The following is a 19,527-nucleotide window of genomic DNA, read 5'->3' on the forward strand; positions in this document are numbered from 1 at the left end:
TGTCTATTGTCTATAATATGAATATTTTGTTCCTATGGTTCAGATGTCAAAATCAAGAGGGCATACGTTTCAGTTGAGAAGAATGATAAAAAAATTGTGGGGATTTTTTTTAAACACAGAGAGGTGTTGATATCTGGAACCTGCTGCCAGAGGAGGTGGTGGAAAAGATACATTTAGAAAGGCAGTTGAATAAGGCCACAGAAAGATACAAACATAATGCAGGCAATTGGGATTTGTGCAGTTGGAGGCAGAAAGGGGCAGCATGGATCTGCTGGACCAACGTACCCTTTTTGTGCTGTGCAATACAAATACAAGAAAATCTAATGTGACCAAACCATGACGGTTCATTAATAGGATTTTTTTTTAATGCTAACTTCTCAGAACAGTGAGCATTATTTGTCTGGGAGAGGGCATTGGAGTCAGGGACAGTAGCAGATGAAGGGATATCTGGACAGGTCACTTTGAAAGCAACTTGGTTTTGCCTTTAAAATTACTTCCTTCCGCTGGAGTAAGTACAGCTTCATGCAGAACACAGAAATATGGGTATTTTCCTATTGATATTTTCCCGGAGGTAGAGGATGGGGATCATTTAGATGCCGATACTTGGTCTTTGAGCATCCCTTGCATATTAACTCACTCATTAGAACATCAGAATACTATGTTCTGTAAGGACATGTTGTACAAGGGAAGCTTTGTTCTACAACATTTCATCCCTGGGAACAGTAGGTAACTCTGTATTATGCAGGCAGTATCTCTGAGGTATACGTTTGTGGACAGTAATAAACAAGATAAACCTGCTGTAACCTGCCATCTCCTGACTACCTTTTGCTGTATCGCTTACATGGAAACATAGAAAATAGGTGCAGGAGGCCATTCAGCCCTTCGAGCTGGGATCAGCCATTCAATATGGTCATGGCTGATCATCCAAAATCAGTACCCTGTTCCTGCTTTTTCCCCATTTCCCTAATGCCTTTAGCCCTAAGAGCCAAATCTAACTCTCTCCTGAAAACATCCAGTGAATTGGCCTCCACTGTTTTCTGTGGCAGAGAATTCCACAGATTCTGGGTGAAAAAAGTAATGCTGCTCAATTACTGGTGAAAACAATTGATTGGTGTGTTTTTAACATATAATGCACCACTCGCTTCCATTATTGCAAACAAAAATGATATAACAGCCATCTTTATTTGCTGTTTATCTGGTGATAAAATACATTTCATACAGGAGCTATCTTTCTAATATACATTCTCCATTAAAAGAACAGGTTCTTAATTATTTTTAAGAGAAAAATATAATCTGTATCAAGAAAGACAATACCAGAAATAAAGATTCTATGTTTTTTTTACAAGTGACATAATGTATCAATAATTCAATTGCCTCTATGATAAAAGACCACTGACTGATGCAGTTAAGTATGGAGTATTTTCCATGTTACTAACCATGCAACCTGCTATTGGGTGAATTTTATTGGGAGGTAAATGTTAAATATTTTGCCACTTAATTTCTTTTAACATAAAGTATGAAGTGCAACCAATATAAAGTAAGACTCATCTATTTCATCTTTTAAATTACAAAGTCTTTATTATTTTAAAATAGTGATTTCTATACTGCGAAAGAATTATAGTTTTTCTTTAAACTATGTATCAGCCTAACTTATTTTTACATTTGCCCCATTATTAACTCAACAGACCTCAAAATTTGCATCGTAAAGGCAGAATATTAAAATAACGTGAAAGAAATGAAAAGCATTGAGATTCTTGCTATTTTACAATCAATAAAGTAAAACTTGGTAAAGCTACAGTCTTCGGTTAAGTGCCGGTTAAGGGCGCTGCTTTCACCCTCCAGATGAAGTCGTACTTAATGAAAAGAAGGTTTAAAAAATCCTGCCACTGTCGAAAAAGTGGGTAATTTTGTTGGCCCCAAATAAAAGTCCACTGCATTGCTGTTTTAACTGTTTCAATCTCCATCAACAGGTTCAAAAATCATAAATGCCATCCAAAATCTCCAAAGAAACCACAGGCAATTTAATTATCAGTTATCAACCTTTCCTTGTGTTTACCAATATTGGTAAAAGGAGCTTTAGTGACTCCTGGTAATTATTTCAGAGCCTGGATTTGGCCTGTGAATTAATGACTACGGAAGATTAGTTTGTTGGTTCTATGAATTTGCAACTGTGCTGTTCACTGCGGATTTAATCATATGCATGTTCCCTTGCTTGAGAGGCTGATATATCACTGTTAAATGTTTACTTCGCAGAAGTTAAGAGACTCACTTCTGTCATTTCATACAAATGCTGGAAATGTGCTACTCTATTTGTGGACGAGGATCAATATATCGTCATTGAGGAATTATTTTTCTCTAATGCTCTGGGACGTATTCATTTTAATGCATACACTTAAATTAAGTCCTTTAAAGTGAAATGAACAATTTGGAATTTATTAAATATAATTTGCCCTTTAATTATTTTGGATTATGCAGCAGATTAATATTCCATTATAATTACTTAATTGTTGTCATTGTCCTTGGACTGATCAACCAAAACGTAAGAAATAGTGTGCGATAACGTACCATTTATTAGTCATAGGGTTTTCTTTATACATTGATACTATGATATAAATTTGAATGATTATTGCCAATGTCAAAATCTCAATTGGTATCCTCGGCTTTTGTTGATCTTCAAGTGGAACCTTGCAGTTTTGAAAAAGCTAATGCCTGACGGAGATTCTCTCATTTCAAGTTAGTCATGGTGTAATTTACTCTGCACTAATTTCACATCAGCCATCATCTCCAGCTGCAAAACCAACTCATGAGACCTACGATTTTGGCTGTACTTAATTTTCCTCATTGACATTGCAGCTGCATTATCCAATTCCAACATTTACCAATCTCATACATGCAAAACCAAGCACAACAAGATTTAGATCTAGGTTGACAGATATCCCTGTCACAAGCTGAAAATTCCTTACGGTGCAAGGCTGGATGACTTGTCTTATTTCAGGGGAAAGAAATTTGAGCAGCAAATGCAGTGTTTCCCACCTAAGCAAATTTCAAATATGCTTCTTCAAATGAATTTTATTAGGGGCCAAAAAGGGGGAAAAAACAAGAATATATGAGCCCCCGTTAATATGAGTAGGCATTTAAATTATATCAAACAAATTTCTACGAGTTACCCTGTTTGCTTCTGTTCTAAGTTTTTTTGGGAAAAAAAAATAGAAGAATAAAATCTGAACATGATCTTTAGTGCAAACTCTGTCTCATTTAACACATACCAGTCAAGCCTACAACAAGGTGCCACTGTAATAAATCAATACAAACATTTTCCTGATTGTACACGTCTCTTGTGCATGGCATTGCCAGTCCAGGTTACATTTTGAACAAAAAGAAACCATGTTTTCTATCGTACCACTAAACAGGAAACACATAATTTAGATGGTCCAATGCAGTCATCATGACAAAATGCCCCGCATCCTTTACACATAATCATGGCTTTAAGCCTGCAATAACATTTGGAAGGTGAGTTCTCCATATTGCCACTTTCAGAAAAAGTCTGGGCAGATTGGCCATGAGTGTTGGTGTTTATTGATGGACCAGCAGGAAGTGTTGTCACAGTAACCGAGAATGACACCATATTCCCAGAGCTGTTCGAGACTTGGCTGTACACAGACAGTCCTTTGACAGCAGAGCAATGATTTGCAGGCGAAATAGAAGGAACATTGTTACTACCACTGTGAACCGGTCTGAATGCAAATTGGGAACTTGCACGGTTTCCATAAGCAGGAAACCTTTGTTGATGCTGGGTGGGCTGCTGAAATCCATCCGATAAACTAGGCGTTTTGTTCGGGTCTTGATGATTCTGCAACAATTTGCCGCCACCAGCATAAGCTTGATGTGACTGGATTCCTTGATGGTATTCTTTAGACACAGGTACACCGGCCACCTGGGCAGGAGGCAACAAGGGAGTGTTTTCCTTCCCAGTGTGTCTGTGTTCATGAACGAGTGCTTCCTGTTTCACAAATCCACTGGAGATATAACCTGCCTGTGGGCAGGTGACACCATCACCCGCCTGGGAAGAGTCCTGCTCTGTCTTGATGACTACAGATGGAGGATGGCAAGATTCAGACCGGTTAATTGACTCTAACGTTTGCTGAATGCCGGCTTCGGCTGGTTTTACTTGGCCTTCCTTCAGCTGCTTCTCTGAAGTTTCCAGCTGACCATTGACGGCAGGCCGAGCCACTGTGCTCTGCGCATGTGCTCTTTTCCAACTCTCTGAGCCTCTGCCATAGGTTGCTGTATTCAGCAGGTAATGACCAGATACGGCTGGCTTAAGGGCAGACTTTGTCCCCATCAAACCAAATCTTGATCTGTGACCCACTGAAGCATCTTCCGAGGGAAAACCTGAATTGCTAAACTTGTATTGTAATGATTCTGACAGAGGAAGCAACCTTTGACTCTGCACATTGCTCAGTATGGGCAGTGGAATCGTATCCTGCGATCTGTTGAACAATTCTGATTGAAAGCTGTCTTGATCAAAGTCCCTACTTTGTTGCTCTTCGCTGGTGGAACTGTTCTTTGAAGTCTGTTCAAACTGCTCCTCCAGTCTGCGCTGAGCAATTGATTCAACACCTTGGTCAGCGATTGTCTGGGTTTGCCTTCCTTTGATAAGTTTAGCAGCTGCTTCACCAGATCTGTGAATCACAATGGTGGCACCTCCCACCGCCACAGATACCAATTCTGTGCTATCAGACGAAGTCTTCACTTTATCGTTGAGTGCTGTTTTAGAAAACTGATATACAGGCTTCATCTCAACTTTGGTCAGTGCCTTCGGTAGGAATTGCTCCAGCGGCAATTCTTTCCCTTGAAGCAATTGTGTAACCAGTGGATTGTTTGCAGGGATAGACAAACTGCTTTTTGGCATGGTTTCCCTAACGGGGACTTGTGTTTTAAGGCTGGCTGCAACCTGGGAGGTGCAATATAATGGTGTAGATGCAGTTGATGTCATGACACAGCTCTCCACATTAGCAATTGCTTCTGAAACTGGAGGGGCCACTTTTAAAGTTCCAGGTGTACCCTCTGTTGCCACAGAAAAACAACTACCTGCTGTGGTGAAGATTCTGGCTGAAGATGCAACCTGAAGGTTTCTTTGTGCATCAAGAGAAAGGGAGGGCAGCTGGGTATCAGCCGGCAGCTTTCTGTCCACATTAGATGCTCTGTCATTAGAATCTACTGAAGGTTGCTGATTCCCCCCTTCAGCAGATTTATTGTGCACTGCAAAATTTTCAGAGCTCTGAATTGCTGCCTTTGCATATTCTGAATCTTTGACGGCAGGTGCAAGTTTCAAAACGTTTCTCAAAGTTGGACTGGAAGTCTGCTTTACAGTGTGCGTCTGTGCAGGACCAGGAGAGGTTTTGTTTGCCTTCATGTTTGTCGTTGCTGTGGGTGTCTGTAAGGGTGTTTGCACAGCCACTGATACTGCTTTATGTGCACTGGGTGACGTTAATGCTGGTGCTGCGAATTTGTTGGAGTCCTCATCGCAGATTGCAGATTTGCACCGGGCCATGTCCGCCGGCTGTAGTTGTGTTCTCGTATCCACACTGGCTCCTGCCTCGGGCGTTGCCTCCGCACGCGGTTTACATTGCTCCCCTGGACAAACGGATAGGGGCCCTCCAAGACCTCTCCTGCCTCCAGTTCTGTCCAGGTCCAGTGTGCTCCCCTGCCCTGAGGTTCTTTTGCTGCCAGTCCCAGTGGCTGTCCCTCCCCCCCCTTCAATCCCTCCTCCTGGACCGGGGCCTGGAACGGCTGCGCCGGCCGCTGCGGCTGCTGCGGCTGCTGCATGCTGTGCTCTGGCGAGCTGAGCTTTAGCCTTGATGTCTGCAAGAGTCCTGGCTGAAGTTCTCCCTGGACTTGTGACGAACAGTGGGAAAGTGGCCCTGGGAGAGACCTGACCAATTGGGATTTGCACCGGTCTGGTCCTGCAGACTGGAATCTGTTAGGAATTTAAAGGAAAAAAACATTGAGAATCAGAGGTAATTGCGTTGTTTGCCGAATTACAGGTGAAAATACGCGCTTGCTGTTAAATTTTCTTTTGAATAAAGTTCAATAAAATTAGCTTTTCAGTTCTTCAACTAGAAAACGTGAATGCACACACATCCTGACTAAATTTGGGAATATTGTAAACGCTCATCAGTCTCCGAAGTCAGACATTCACAGATAATAGAGCTTTGAAACAGACCCTTCAGTCCACCAAATCCGCCCTGACCACTGAGCTCCCACTCACACTTATCCTACACTGATTCTGCTTCCGTCTCTACCACCTGCACATCAGCTCGTCCCAGGCCTCACACATTGGGAACAACTTATGGGGGGCAATTAACTTACTAATCACTCCTTCAGAGCATGGGAGGTATTTAGTACACCTGTAAAAAACCTGTATGGTCACTGGAAGAATGGGCAAATTCTACATTATACCAGAGGATGGGATTGAATCCGCTCACTGGAGCTGTGAGAGAACAGCTCTACCAACTACACCACTTTGCTCAATAGGTCTGTGTGAAATTAATTAAAGCTGAATTACATCATGTATTTTGATTCTAGAATTTATAAAGAGAACAACTGTCTTCACCAACCAGGAGATCAGAACAAATCTTGATAAATCAGTCAAGTATGGTGACCAATTCTGGAAGGTGCACACTCAGAAGAGAATAACTTTCTTGGAACGTGTGTGTTGGTGATGGTAAAATGTATGAATGAGCTTCAGTTGGGCACAAAGATAAGAGAATACGCATCTGTTCTCCTCAGGGTAGAGAAGATTAAATTGAGCTTTGACAGGACCGCTACATAATGAAGGGTTCAAGACAGTGTTTTAGGTGAAAGTGTTTCCAATCACATAATTGTCGGTAGGTTCAAAGGCAGACGCATCATTAATGATAGACACAAAAAGCTGGTGTAACTCAGCGAGACAGGCAGCATCTCTGGAGAGAAGTAATAGGTGACGTTTCGGGTCGAGACCCTTCTTCAGACTGGTTAGGGATAAGGGAAACGAGAGATATAGACAACATGGAGAGATAAAGAACAATGAATGAGATATGCAAAAAAGTAACGATGATAAAGGAAACAGGCCATTGTACGCTGTTTGTAGGGTGAAAATGAGAAGCTTGTATGACGGGTGGGGGAAGGATAGAGAGAGAGGTAATGCCGGGGCTACCTGAAGTGAGAGAAATCAATATCGCTACCCAAGCGAAATATGAGATGCTGTTCCTCCAATTTCGGTTTAGCCTCACTCTGACAATGGAGGAAACCGAGGCCAGAAAGGTCTGTGTAGGAATGGGAAGGAGAATTAAAGTGTCCAACAACCGGGAGATCAGGTTGATTCACGCGGGCTGAGCGAAGGTGTTTCGCGAAACGATCACCCAGTTTGCGTTTAGTCTCGCCGATGTATAAGTCCACATCTTGAACAACAGATATAGTGGATGAGGTTGGAGGAGGTGCAAGTGAACCTCTGCCTAACCTGAAAGAACTGTCCCTGGACAGAGTCGAGGGAGGAGGTATAGCGACAGGTGTTGCATCTTCTGCGGTTGCAGGGGAAGGTACCTGGGGAGGGGGTGGTTGGTGTGAGAAGGGATCAGTTAATCAGGGAGTTGCAGAGGGAACGGTCTCTGTGGAAGGCGGAAAGGGATGGAGATGGGAAAATGTGGCTAGTGGTGGGATCCCATTGGAGGTGCCGGAAATTTCAGAGGATTATGTGTTGTATGCGATGACTGATGGAGTGGAAGGTAAGGACAAGGGGGACTACCATCAATGAAGCCGGGTAAAGCGTTTTACCTGCAATGCGTTCCCATTAAGATGATGGTGGAAGAATGAATAATAATTTGTGAAAGGGACATGCATAGATATTTGGAAAAGGAAAGATTTGCATTGAAAGAACAGATAGTAGTTTAAAAAAAGTGAGAGAAAGAAAAAAAAGAGCGAGTGAGAGAGAGACACACACACAGACAGGAGTGGGAGGGGGTGCAGAAGGAGGGGGGAGCAAAGGGAGGGGGGAGCAGAGGGAGGGGGGAGCAGGGAGTGGCAGAGTTGTAGCAATGGGAGAAAAGGCCTCATATTTTAATGATTCCACAGTTCAATGGTTGGACTGTGTTGGGTCATTCTTTGATTGCATGTAACATTTTCAGCGACAAAAACATAACTTTGTCATTATCAGACCTATTTTAACTAATATGCCTGTGATTGATGGCACACTCAGGGAGAAATCGAAGAAATATCTCTACAACTGTAATCTACACCTTAATTTCTATTATGTAGGCCAAAGATTTCTACATCTAATCCAAGTACGACACCATTCTGGAGAAAGATTGTTAGTACCTTAAGAGGTGAGACTTTGGGTTCTTGTGGCTCGATTTCGTTCCTGGGAAAGTCCTCAGGTGGGTTCCGAAATAACGGATGGTCCACAACCCGGGGTCTTTTCTCGGGGCTGAGCAGAGATTCGCTGTTGTCATTCGACTTCCTTTTCAGACCCTCTGCAGTAACTTCCATTTTCTCTGCAGAAGCCATTTTTACAAGCTGGCCTTGTTTAGAAAGCTCACGGGGCTTGCTCTCCACCAAATCAATAGTCTCAGGTGGTTTACTGTCAGATACATCCGATTTCTCTGACCTCAGTTGCCGTTTGGACTCAGTTTGGTCAGGTTCTGGTTCAACTACCACAACTTTAGGCTTTGGGGAGGTAACAGGGCTTGTCCCAGTTGCCTGATGATCTTGCTTCAGCACTGACGGACTCTGGACATGATCCACATTTTTCTCAGGCAGAGTACTGATTTCAGAGGATTTCTCTTCAGGATTTTTAATAATCGGTGCTTTGTTCTTGCACTCTTCTGAAGATGCAATTGGTTTCACAGTTTTCACAGCCTTTTCTTCTCCTTTTAGTGTTCTTACTTCTTTGGTTCCCGTTTTGTTCTCCTTTACTCCTTTTGCCTCAATCTGTGTTCTTGCCTTGCTGGAGGTATCAAGTGTGGCCAACTGGATGGGGGCTTGTTTGGATGCAGGATACTGACAATCCTCTATGTTATTTGTTGATGCAGTCAGCTTTTCCGAGTCTTCCAGACTTATACCAGAGCTGCAAAATTTAAATTATTTATGAAAGAGATTCAAAATCTAAAATACTTTCTAAAAGCCTATTTACAAATAAGTATTTTTCAGCCTGTGCTAGTGAAATAAATAACAACAATGACTGTTTAAAGATATAGAAATACGCTGAGATTCTTTGGTGTCTATTGAAATAAGCAATAAGTGGGGCTACTTTCTGGTGCAAAGGACCACGATTTTGATATTCTGATCAAGTGGACAAGAATTAAGCATGCAAGAATGTATTTTTTGAGAAAACCACCCATTATGTTCACTCTTGGTGGAGTATTAGGAAAATGTTGAATTCTTTTCCACCACTAATTTGGACGATCCATTTCTGATTTACATTTGCTTAAAAGAATAGACTACTGATTTCTATGCTCTGGATGATATATTCATGGTCTGCTGGTGAGAAACTAGCATTTGCAACTATCCGAAAACAGTGCCATAATTAATTAGCAATAACTAAATTAAATACAGTATTTTTCTCTGGTGATGTTATGATGTATTTACTGTCCTGAAACTTATGATGTGAGCCAGTAATTTTAAATAATGAATAATTTTTCTTTTTGCAGGACAAGTGAAACATTTCTAACGCAAAAAGGAAGGTTACTCTGTAATATTACTGGCTCCTCCCGTTAGTTTCAAGACAGTAACTGGATCATAACATCACCTGAAAGGGAACCCTTTGTCAGAACATGAATGGACTATTCCCTTTAATTTAGACTTCAATCCAAGGAAGAGTATGAATTAAAATTTGATCACATTTCTTACTTTTGACCATAGTAATTTTCAAAAAAGCTTTCTTTCCACTGTTCCACCTTCTTTTCCTTTTCTATCTCTTGTCGTATTCTCAGCTGCATCTCTGGAGTGAACTCTCCTGAAGGTAAACAAATGTACAGCTGATTAATATGCTGCATGGTACACACCAATATGGTAAAAGTGCCCTCATCTCCAGCCAGCGTCACAGAAGGATAATTAGAAAATGGAGCATAAAATGGTCTGATTTGCCCGTGCACACACTGAAATCAATATTCTGAACCATTTTATTGAACAGATGTTTTAAACTTTCATTTGAGTGACAGACCCAAATATTTTATAAACCCAGTTGACAAGAATTTGATTGTATTTGCAATGAATGCAAGTTTTATATAGTCATTTGATAACAAAAATTAAAATTAGTGATGAAAATATTTAAAAGTTTGTAAGCGATGTAAATATATTACAGGAATTATTATAGTCCTCGTATAAAGACATGATAGAGCTAAATATTCTGTCTATCTGGATGCAATTGAAAAATGGCTTCAGAGTCGGAACACTGTTTCCATGGCCACAATTTGTATTTAACCTTCAGTAACAAAAAACACAATAAAATTGAAATCACTTCACTCCCAACAAATCTTATCAAATAACCAGTTTAAGCACCATGACAGTTTAAGCACCATGGCGAAGGGTAATTCTCCATCTCAATGGTTTTGCAAGATTGTTTTGCTTAGATGGCAAACATAACTTTCTTTCTGCAAAATCCATGCTTAAAAATTTAAACCCCATATCAACCCAAAGTAGAGAGAGTGAGGTCTACAGTAAATGGTTTGGCAGACAAAGAGACAACAAAATCGACTGAAATTAATCTCCACTATTTGATCTAATGGTGTTAACAACATTTATTTTAGACAGGTTAATGATGCTCCCAAAATAACTGAGAGAGGAATTTCAAGAGCATGCCTACTGTTAGAATGTTAATGCTGTACATCATAATTTCACAAGCGATTCTTCTGGGACTTGAACTGAAGTGTATCACTGAACCAACAAAGGGCAACTCAGTAAGAGGAGTATACTCATGAGTATTCTGAGTATTTACTGTTTTCACAAAGCAGAAAGAACACATTCCAATTCTGAACTATTGAAATCCGTTGTCGTAATTAGGAAAAACAAGTGCAGAAACTCTGTTTTATTGCTTTAAATTCAGAAGACTGAAGGTGATCTTAAGGGGATAATCAAAATGATTTGGGTATTTGATGGGATAAACACAGAAAAACTATTTGCTTAGTCAGCCAAAAAAAGGAAAACTCCAATTTCAAATTAGATCCTGTTTATTAAAGAATTAATTAATTAGTGCTTGTGGAAGGAGTAGATCAGCCAACTGAATGGTGGTCCTAATTATTTTCTTGTAACAAATGCATGTTGTCACTGGAGAGGGTGATAGTAGAGGTAGATACAAGAGTGGCATTTGAAAGGTTTTTAGATAGGCACATGGATATGCAGAGAATGGAGGGAAATGGAATACATGCAGGCAGAGGAAATTAGTTTAACCCAACATCATTTTCAGCATGAACATCATGGGCCCAATGGCCTGTTCCTGTGCTGTGCTGTAAATTCTGCTGAAGGAGCCAAGGCTCCTTCCTCATGGTAAATTGGACCTTCACCAACATTTTCTTCGATCTCACAGACAGATAGACTTCCTTATGAGTGATCTGCAAGGGGGGGGGGAACCCAGGGAATAGTGATTATGAAAGAAAACAAAATTACATAACACCACTTGAACAAAATACCAGGTACTTCAATCTTAATTGCATAATATTTCAATATACTCTATGAGCGATGGAGACAATTGATTTAGCCTAAAGAGAGACAGGTAAACATGTCAATGACATGGCTGAACGCTCATTGTATCGAGAAATGTTCTGGCGTCATTAGCAACTCTTAAATATCTTGTTTTATTTCCTCATACATTGTTCTAATTTAATAGTCGGCATTGTTCCTATTTGTGAAATAACAAGTAACTGCTATAGTCTTGGCACATAGCAATGCACCAATGCATTTGGGGATTGTTCTTTTTCTCTGGGCAACTGCAGGCTTGTAGTGCTAAGATTAAGAAAGAGTGTTTTTAAAAATTCATGTGGCTGCTGTTTTTAAAGCCTAGGGGTTAAAATAAGAAAGAATAGAATAATCCTCCCCAGCCATTTCAGAAAGTATGAAAGGCTCCAATCTGCTCCAGCCTGAAAGTTGAAGTGAAGCATAAAACAAGAGGAATACAATAGACTGAAATTTATTACTTGCAACATTTTTGAGGTTTGGATGTTTGTCAATACCTTGCTATTTATTATTAAGCATCTTCCAGGGTTTATCCAAAATTGTAGCATCTTAGTATCATCGTTCAGTTTATTTACCATAGTAAATAGTATTAACAGATTTATTCAATTAATCTGAATTAGAGAACTATTTTTATAGGATTTTCTTTCTTTCAATGGTGGAATAAACTGATTTGGCTCCTCTTTTTCCAGCATTACTACCAATATTCCTACAATAACATTTAAATTCCCTTGTGGCCTCATCACTCCTTCATTAACCCTTCAGTGACAACCATAGTTTACACCCATAGAACATAGAAGAGTACAGCAAAGGAACAAGGTTCATACCTTTCATTCATTTGTTCTTTGTACCTTTTCATACCTCTAGTTTCCCTCTCCCCAGACTCTCAGTCTGAAGAAGGTTCTCGACCTGAAATATCACCTATTCCTATTTCTCCAGAGATGCTGCCTGTCCCGCTGAGTTACTCTAGCATTTTGTGTCTATCTTCGGTGTAAAACAGTATCTGCAGTTTCTTCCTACACAAGAAACTGCAAATACTGGTTTACTAATAAAAGACACAAAGTGCTGCAGTAATTCAGTGGGTCAGGCAGCATCTCTGGAGAACATGGTTGGGTTTTTTTTCGGATTGAAAGAAGGGTCCAGACCCAAAACATCACTTAGCCATCTATATACTAAAACTCTCATTTGTTTGTTTGTTTGTTCCTGAACTACAGCCAAAATGGTACACGATAGTGCGACAATTTTAGGCCCACCTTACTCACCGTCATCCCTTTGGTGCTAATGGAAGAAGTTTCATTGAAATCGGTGTTATATTTTTTTAAATATTCACATTTTAAAGTTTAAATCTATCTCCTAGGGAGGGAGAGAGGGACAGGAGGGAAGATAAGGGAGGTTGAGGGGGATGGAGTGGGGGGGATGGAGTGGGGGGGATGGAGTGGGGGGGAGAGAAAGGGTGGAGGGGATGGGTGGGAGGATGGAGAGGGGGGAGGATGGAGGGGGGGGAAGAGGGGAGGAGGGGGAAGAGGGGAGGAGGGGGAAGAGGGGGGAGGGGGAAGGGATGAGGGGGAGAAGGAGGAGAGGGTACGGGGAGGAGGGAGGGAGGGGGGAGAGGGAGGGGTGGAGGGAGGGGAGGGGATGCTGCACCAATGCAGGAGAGGTTTGGGCCCAACGGGTCCACTTGGTCTAGTGTTCTCTAAAGATGCTGCCTGATCTGCTGAGTTATTCCAGCAGTTTGTGTCAAGCAGTAACTACTGTTTTACTAAAATGAATTTAAGCATGTGAACAGATTACCTTTTACAGTAACAGAATCAAAAAACTTGTAAATTTTAATCGGCTTCATGTGATCCAAACAAAATAGCAGAATACTGGATAAGGGAGTGGGTGGGACTGGACAGTATCCTAGCTATAGTGATGAAGATTTGTGCTCAAGAACTAATTGTGTCTTGGGCCAAGCAGTTCAAGTACAGCAACAGTAGAGGCATTTGTTTGACAGTGGGGAAAATGCACAGGGTATGTCCTATGCACAAAATGGAGACAATAACTTGCTGGATGTACTGTTTCCCCGAGATCGCCAATAACCTGTGTCCTGAACCAACCTTGCTGTTCTTTCCAGTGTGTCTGTTGGGTTTGCGGCTCCCAGCAGATTGGTGGGGAATGGCAGAGCAGAGCTTCTCCCGATGTAAGGGGCTAGTAGTGTGAAGAGAATGCCGTTGACAGCTGGTGAGACTCAATGACAATCTGAGGCCTGATTGTTTGTAAATGCCTTAGTTATGTACAAAAATTTAAAAGCACTTAGGACTTGGTAAAAATGAGTCGATTGAAATTTACAACAAAAAAAAATCCGATTACCACACTAAAAACAAACGCATTGGAAATCAATTGAACTATTTCAGTTCGAATCACATTAAAATCTTCATATACACTTCTCATGCATCTGATTTCACCCAACAATTTCAATGAGCCTCCTTTAATGGTTAATTCATTATGGAGCAACTAAAAGTGTAAACAAATGACAACATTTGTTGTTTCCGTCACGAGCTTGGTCATCCCTTGAATCTAACGTTGGCCTCAGCTGTCAAATTACGGCAGTGGGTCTCTTTGTCACAACCGATAAAATGTATTAATATGAGAGGAAAAAATCCAATGGGAACACATCTCCATCTATAACACGTAATTCAATGGGGAAAAAGGGAGTTCACATTACAGAACCTCGTGATAACAATGGTCTTCTAGGATCGCAACCCCACCGTCATGCAAGGGTCACTTTTCCAGTAGTGTTGAGGAGCACTTAATATCTCTTATTCACTCAACACAGTAATTGATCCACACCTGCCATTCTCCTCCCTGTCTTATAGTACACTGCATCATTGACATTCAACCCCCAACCTCACACATAGAGACCAAAACTTCAAAGGGTCAGGAATAAAAAGGCCACTAGGTGTTCTTCTCTTCTATTCTAAGGCAGCAGGGAATAGGAGTAGATGCACATGGCTCTATGTCTGATGTTGAGATCCCTGACGTATTGAAATATGCACTTTGTGTAGGACTGGAGAGGTTAGTCTGCCTAATGCAATTCTATTTGTTGTAATGAGCAACTGACCTTGATGTATCATAAAGTCATAGAATCATTGAGTTATTCAGCATGGACGCAGGCCTTTCAGCTCAACTTACCTACGCCAACGAAGATGTGCCATCTACGCTAGTCCCACCTGCCCGTATTTGGGCCAATAGAATCATAGTTATCATAAATCTTGTAGCAGTACTGGTCCTCGCTACAGGAGGAATCCTTGAGCAATTCCTGCCAAGCTCTTCTTACTAAGGTCCTGGCGCGTCTTCTTTCTCCGTACATGCACACACCTGCACAAAACATGTCTCTTGCCATGTATCAGAGTTAAAATTCAATGAGAATTTCCCCCTCTTCCTACAACCTTTTCTTCACCATGGCAACCAGACAGCTGCAGCATACATAATGGGTTTGGAGATGAAGCGAGGGGAACACAGGGCACATTTAAGGGCAATTGCCCTTTTATGATTGCAGCAAAGTGTTGGCAGCTGCATTTATATGAATCTAGCTTGTTGGGAGCCACAGAGGCCTTATATATTTGTTCATTATTTGGCTGTAAACAGACTGAAATGCCACTTTAAACCAGATTTTTAGTTAATTTTGTTATTTCTGATGGGACTCATAAGGATGATAATACAAGAGACGTACAAAGACGTACAGGTATGTAGGTTAATTGGCTGGGTAAATGTAAAAATTGTCCCTAGTGGGTGTAGGATAGTGTTAATGTACGGGGGTCACTGGGCGGCACGGACTTGGTGGGCCGAAAAGGCCTGTTTCTGGCTGTATATATATGATATGATATGATATGATATGATAAGATGCAGCCCTATTTTAGTATATCAAAAATAGGCGGAATCCAGTAGACTTCATTATTGTTAATCGAATAAACTAACCCATATTTATTAAATGCCACCTTGCCTGTAACATTTTTCTCATATTTTCTACTTTTAATGAGGTAACTACTGTTCTTACACAAGCAAATGCTATATAGCTCACTTGCCTCTTAAATGAACGATGGAGAACTTAATGGAGCTTCATGAGACTGCACACAGGGTGGAATCTGCAAGCGTGACCCTGAGCTTCCAGTTCTCTGTTACTTCGATTCTCCTCTCTTTCCTATTTTTGTCTCCCTCTATCTTCTCTTTGGTCTCTGATATTGTTCCAACAATGCTCATCTCAAGGTCAATGAACAGTACTTCATAATTTGACTGGACGTTTAAAATCGACTCGACTCAAGAACAACTCAACTGTGGTAATCAACTAATCCTGTCTTTGGTATTTTTTTCCTCTTTACTGGTAATTTCAGATTTTGTTAACCTTCCATTTACTTATTCACTGGTCAAAACTTCTCTTGCCTTTGCAACCATCTTTTTCCCACCACTACCACTCTCTTTTGGTCTCGACCATTTATCCTCTCTACTTGTCCCCCACAACTTCTCTGCAACTTAAACTTGCTTCATATTTAACATATCCTCCCAATTATGTTTACAGATTGACTTTAAACATTTAGTCTTTCTCTTTTCACAGGTGCTGCCCAAAGTTGCAAAGCATTTTTTTAGCATTTTCTGTTCATATTTTACATTGCCAGCACCATAAGTTTTTGTTTGCTTTTTGCAAAGGAAAACATTGCTTACAAAAGCAACTTTTGAAAATGGAGGAAAATTATGTTGATATTGAAATCAATCTAAATATTTTCAAGCTGAGACGAGTGAAGAGCTTGGAAATTTTTTGATCTGTTGTTTAACGTCGCATTTCTATAACTATTGAGTTCTTGTCTCCAACAAGCTCTTGATTAAAATTATATGTTTACATATAGTGCAATGGCAAGTCATCCCCAGGATCATGCACCAAATGCACAACCTAATGGATCATGCTCAATTTAATGGAACCTGATTTCTTCAGTAAATGCAGCATGGACATTCTCCTAACGTGTGCATTTAGTGCAGACTGAGGATGATCTTCTACCCCAATGTATTCATGCAAGTCAAAATAAAATGCCTGAGATGATAGGTAGTTAAGATGGTAGTGAGCTCACTTTGGTTTGTTTCCCCATTATTCTCTCTCAGCAAAATGATAAACGACTCACAAGCATTCTGCTGGAAGGGTCACTGGTCCCTGATGCTTGGCATGAGGTCTGGTAATCCTTTTCCTTTCTGGCTGTGAACAGCTAGAGTTAAAAGACACAGACACAGGCACGGGCAGTGAGGTTTTGAACCAGAATGCAGTGAGGCCAGCAGGCAGCAACGGTTGTGAGAAGATTGGACTGCAGGAGAAAATATTCAGCAGCTATTTTGTTAGTCATGATAGGTGGTCCAATAAACAACATGGTTTTATTTAGTGTATTACTGCATCCAGTTAACTTCCACTTGTTGACCAGGTGATTTTGATTTAAACTATTCCATATATTTGCCTTACTTTAAAGTTCAAGTAATTTACTGGCTTATATCCAGTTTAATTTTACCAGGTTTTTGCTTTGTTTGCATTTAGAAGATGGAAACACAGTGTGAATGGCATAAGTGTCCAGTTATAGTAACAGCATACCAACACTGTCCCTGTGCTTTCATGGAATTAGAAACAAGGCTGGATGAGTCAACTTACATAACAAGTCCCAAAATTCCTAGACTCAGGTGAAGTACTAAACCTTCACTGAACTCAAATCCCATTATTTCCAGACATACAACTTTTGTCAGAAATGCCTCCATTATCTTTTGATTCATTAAAGCCAAATTGTAAACAAATTGTCATTTACACCAGTGCCACTGTTTCATGTCCACGGTCAACTAAATTAAAACAAGGCAAACCAATGGTCCTATAAAGGGTTAGAGTACAGAACATAGAGAGTACAATACAGGTACAAAACCAACCAAACATGTTGCCAAAATAAACTAATCTATTGACCTGCACATGATCCATATCCCTCCATTCCCTGCATATTGATCTGCCTATCTAGAGTAAGCTTACCTGATTCTCTTTATTGCAACAATGAAAAAAATTAAAATAGTAAAATATTAAACACCTGCAAGAGTTGGAATATTTTACCAATAACTCTCTCATGCATTGGGAAAATGACAGGTCTTTTCACTATTTTGCTCCAACTGGCAGACACTGCAGGCAAGTAAAGAAAGGCCTTGGAGTCAATGATTGGCCCCGACTCAAAATCAACTCATTTAATTAAATCAGGGGAATAAAGCGTCATTTTTTGATATGTACAACATTTATATTTCTGTCATATTTGAATGAATGTATCTCATTATTTTAACCATGAATGACAATTAATAATTAAGACTGGCAGAATATTCTCAACAAATCTTCATGGCTAAAAAAAAATAAGAAGCACTCTTCCAAAAGAAATGTACCTAATCATGTGGTAATTTGAGGATTTTTTTTACTTGAGGTGGACGTTGCACAAGCTAATTGTTGGGCAGTTCCATCTCTGCAGTTTTCCCATATAAAACAGCAATTTGATAAGATTCCACACCATTAACGTTTATCAATATGCCACAAAAAATCTTGTTGATATCTATTAATTATAGCAACCCATAAGTTTCGCGTCATATTATGACCGAGCAAAAATGACAGTGATGAATTCTACTATGACTGACATTCAAGACTCCTTCTTGTCACAATAACAGACTACTAACATTTTACATGTATATTCATCAATGCATTTACAATGCAAATAGAGCCTTGGAGCTTAGAAGCTTGAACAAAGAAAATAAAATATGGTGGCACTTAACAGTTCAACTACATGGTTGAATGTGGATAAACAACAAATATGGAAAACAATGAACACTTAAAAAAAAAATGTTTTTTTCTTAGTCTGGTTGCAAATTGGTAATCGAGTTTCACTGTACCTTAATTGGTACATGTGGCAATAAAATGACCTTGAAACCTTGAAATTAGAAAATTTAGTGGAAACCCGCAGGTTGGTACTGCTTTTGTGTACCAATATGCAGACAAAGCAATTCACAAGAGTGATCACCTAATAAACTAAACTAAAGAAACTAATAGAATTAATTTAAACAGAATTAAGAATTGGTATATCAATGAATAATCACATAAAGATAAAGCGATGATATGAAATAAACCCAAATTGTTTTTGCTACCAAGATGCATCAGATGTGTTGAAGAGCCCTTCTCATTTGAGGAGAGATGAATGGAGAATGAGGTGATTTCTCCCACTTTAAAACTATGGTGTGAGAGATTATGAGCAGGAAATTAGAAAATAAGGTTAAATTAGCTTGGGGTCTCTCATTGGAGATTCATTTACATGGACTACAAGCTTGTATTTCAGTGCCAACGCATAAAATGCTTAAAAGTAAGCAGCAATGATATCTGTCAGAGAATAATACAGGAGATAACAAGCAGAATGAAAGGTTAGGAATAATGGACTGCTGGATAGATTCAACTTTGATTAAATATCAATCTAAAATGTTAAAATCTGTCTTCACAAATGCAATATTATCTGTTGGGTATTTCCAGACTTCATTTTCATTGTAGATTTCCAGCATCACGCTTTATTTCTGATTTTGCTCTATTAAAATTTTCAACATGGAAGACTTTGAAGGGGTTGGCAGGATGCCATTCATAATTAGCGTTAGCAATATTTCTATTCACTTTACATGTAGTTCAGTGTTCTGATAGAACATTTGGAGCATTGAAAATGTTAAAACTATCTGCAGGTGAACTTGAAAGGCAAGATGAATGGATGCACCAGGTCGGGGACTCTCTTGATGAATTTGATCAGGAAGTTGATGCGT

General features: G+C 40.0%; 1 protein-coding gene across 8 annotated transcripts in view; it reads right to left on the minus strand.

Annotated features, from left to right (window-relative positions):
• Positions 1-1,226: 1,226 nt before the first annotated feature.
• asxl2 (ASXL transcriptional regulator 2) overlaps positions 1,227-19,527 on the minus strand; it is a 151,593-nt gene continuing 133,292 nt past the window's right edge. For 6 of the 8 annotated variants that reach the window (XM_078399392.1, XM_078399391.1, XM_078399388.1 and 3 more), the window contains 3 exons: positions 9,886-9,991; positions 8,356-9,103; positions 1,227-5,980 (listed from right to left, as the gene is read on the minus strand). In XM_078399392.1, coding sequence (XP_078255518.1) covers positions 3,392-5,980; positions 8,356-9,103; positions 9,886-9,991 — 3,443 coding nt within the window. In that variant the 3' untranslated portion in view covers positions 1,227-3,391. The remainder of the gene's footprint in view (positions 5,981-8,355; positions 9,104-9,885; positions 9,992-19,527) is intronic. The other 2 variants (XM_078399396.1, XM_078399397.1) reach the window with 1 other exon arrangement.

Source organism: Rhinoraja longicauda, chromosome 5 (assembly GCF_053455715.1).
Source record: "Rhinoraja longicauda isolate Sanriku21f chromosome 5, sRhiLon1.1, whole genome shotgun sequence".
Classification (NCBI taxonomy): domain Eukaryota; kingdom Metazoa; phylum Chordata; class Chondrichthyes; order Rajiformes; family Arhynchobatidae; genus Rhinoraja; species Rhinoraja longicauda.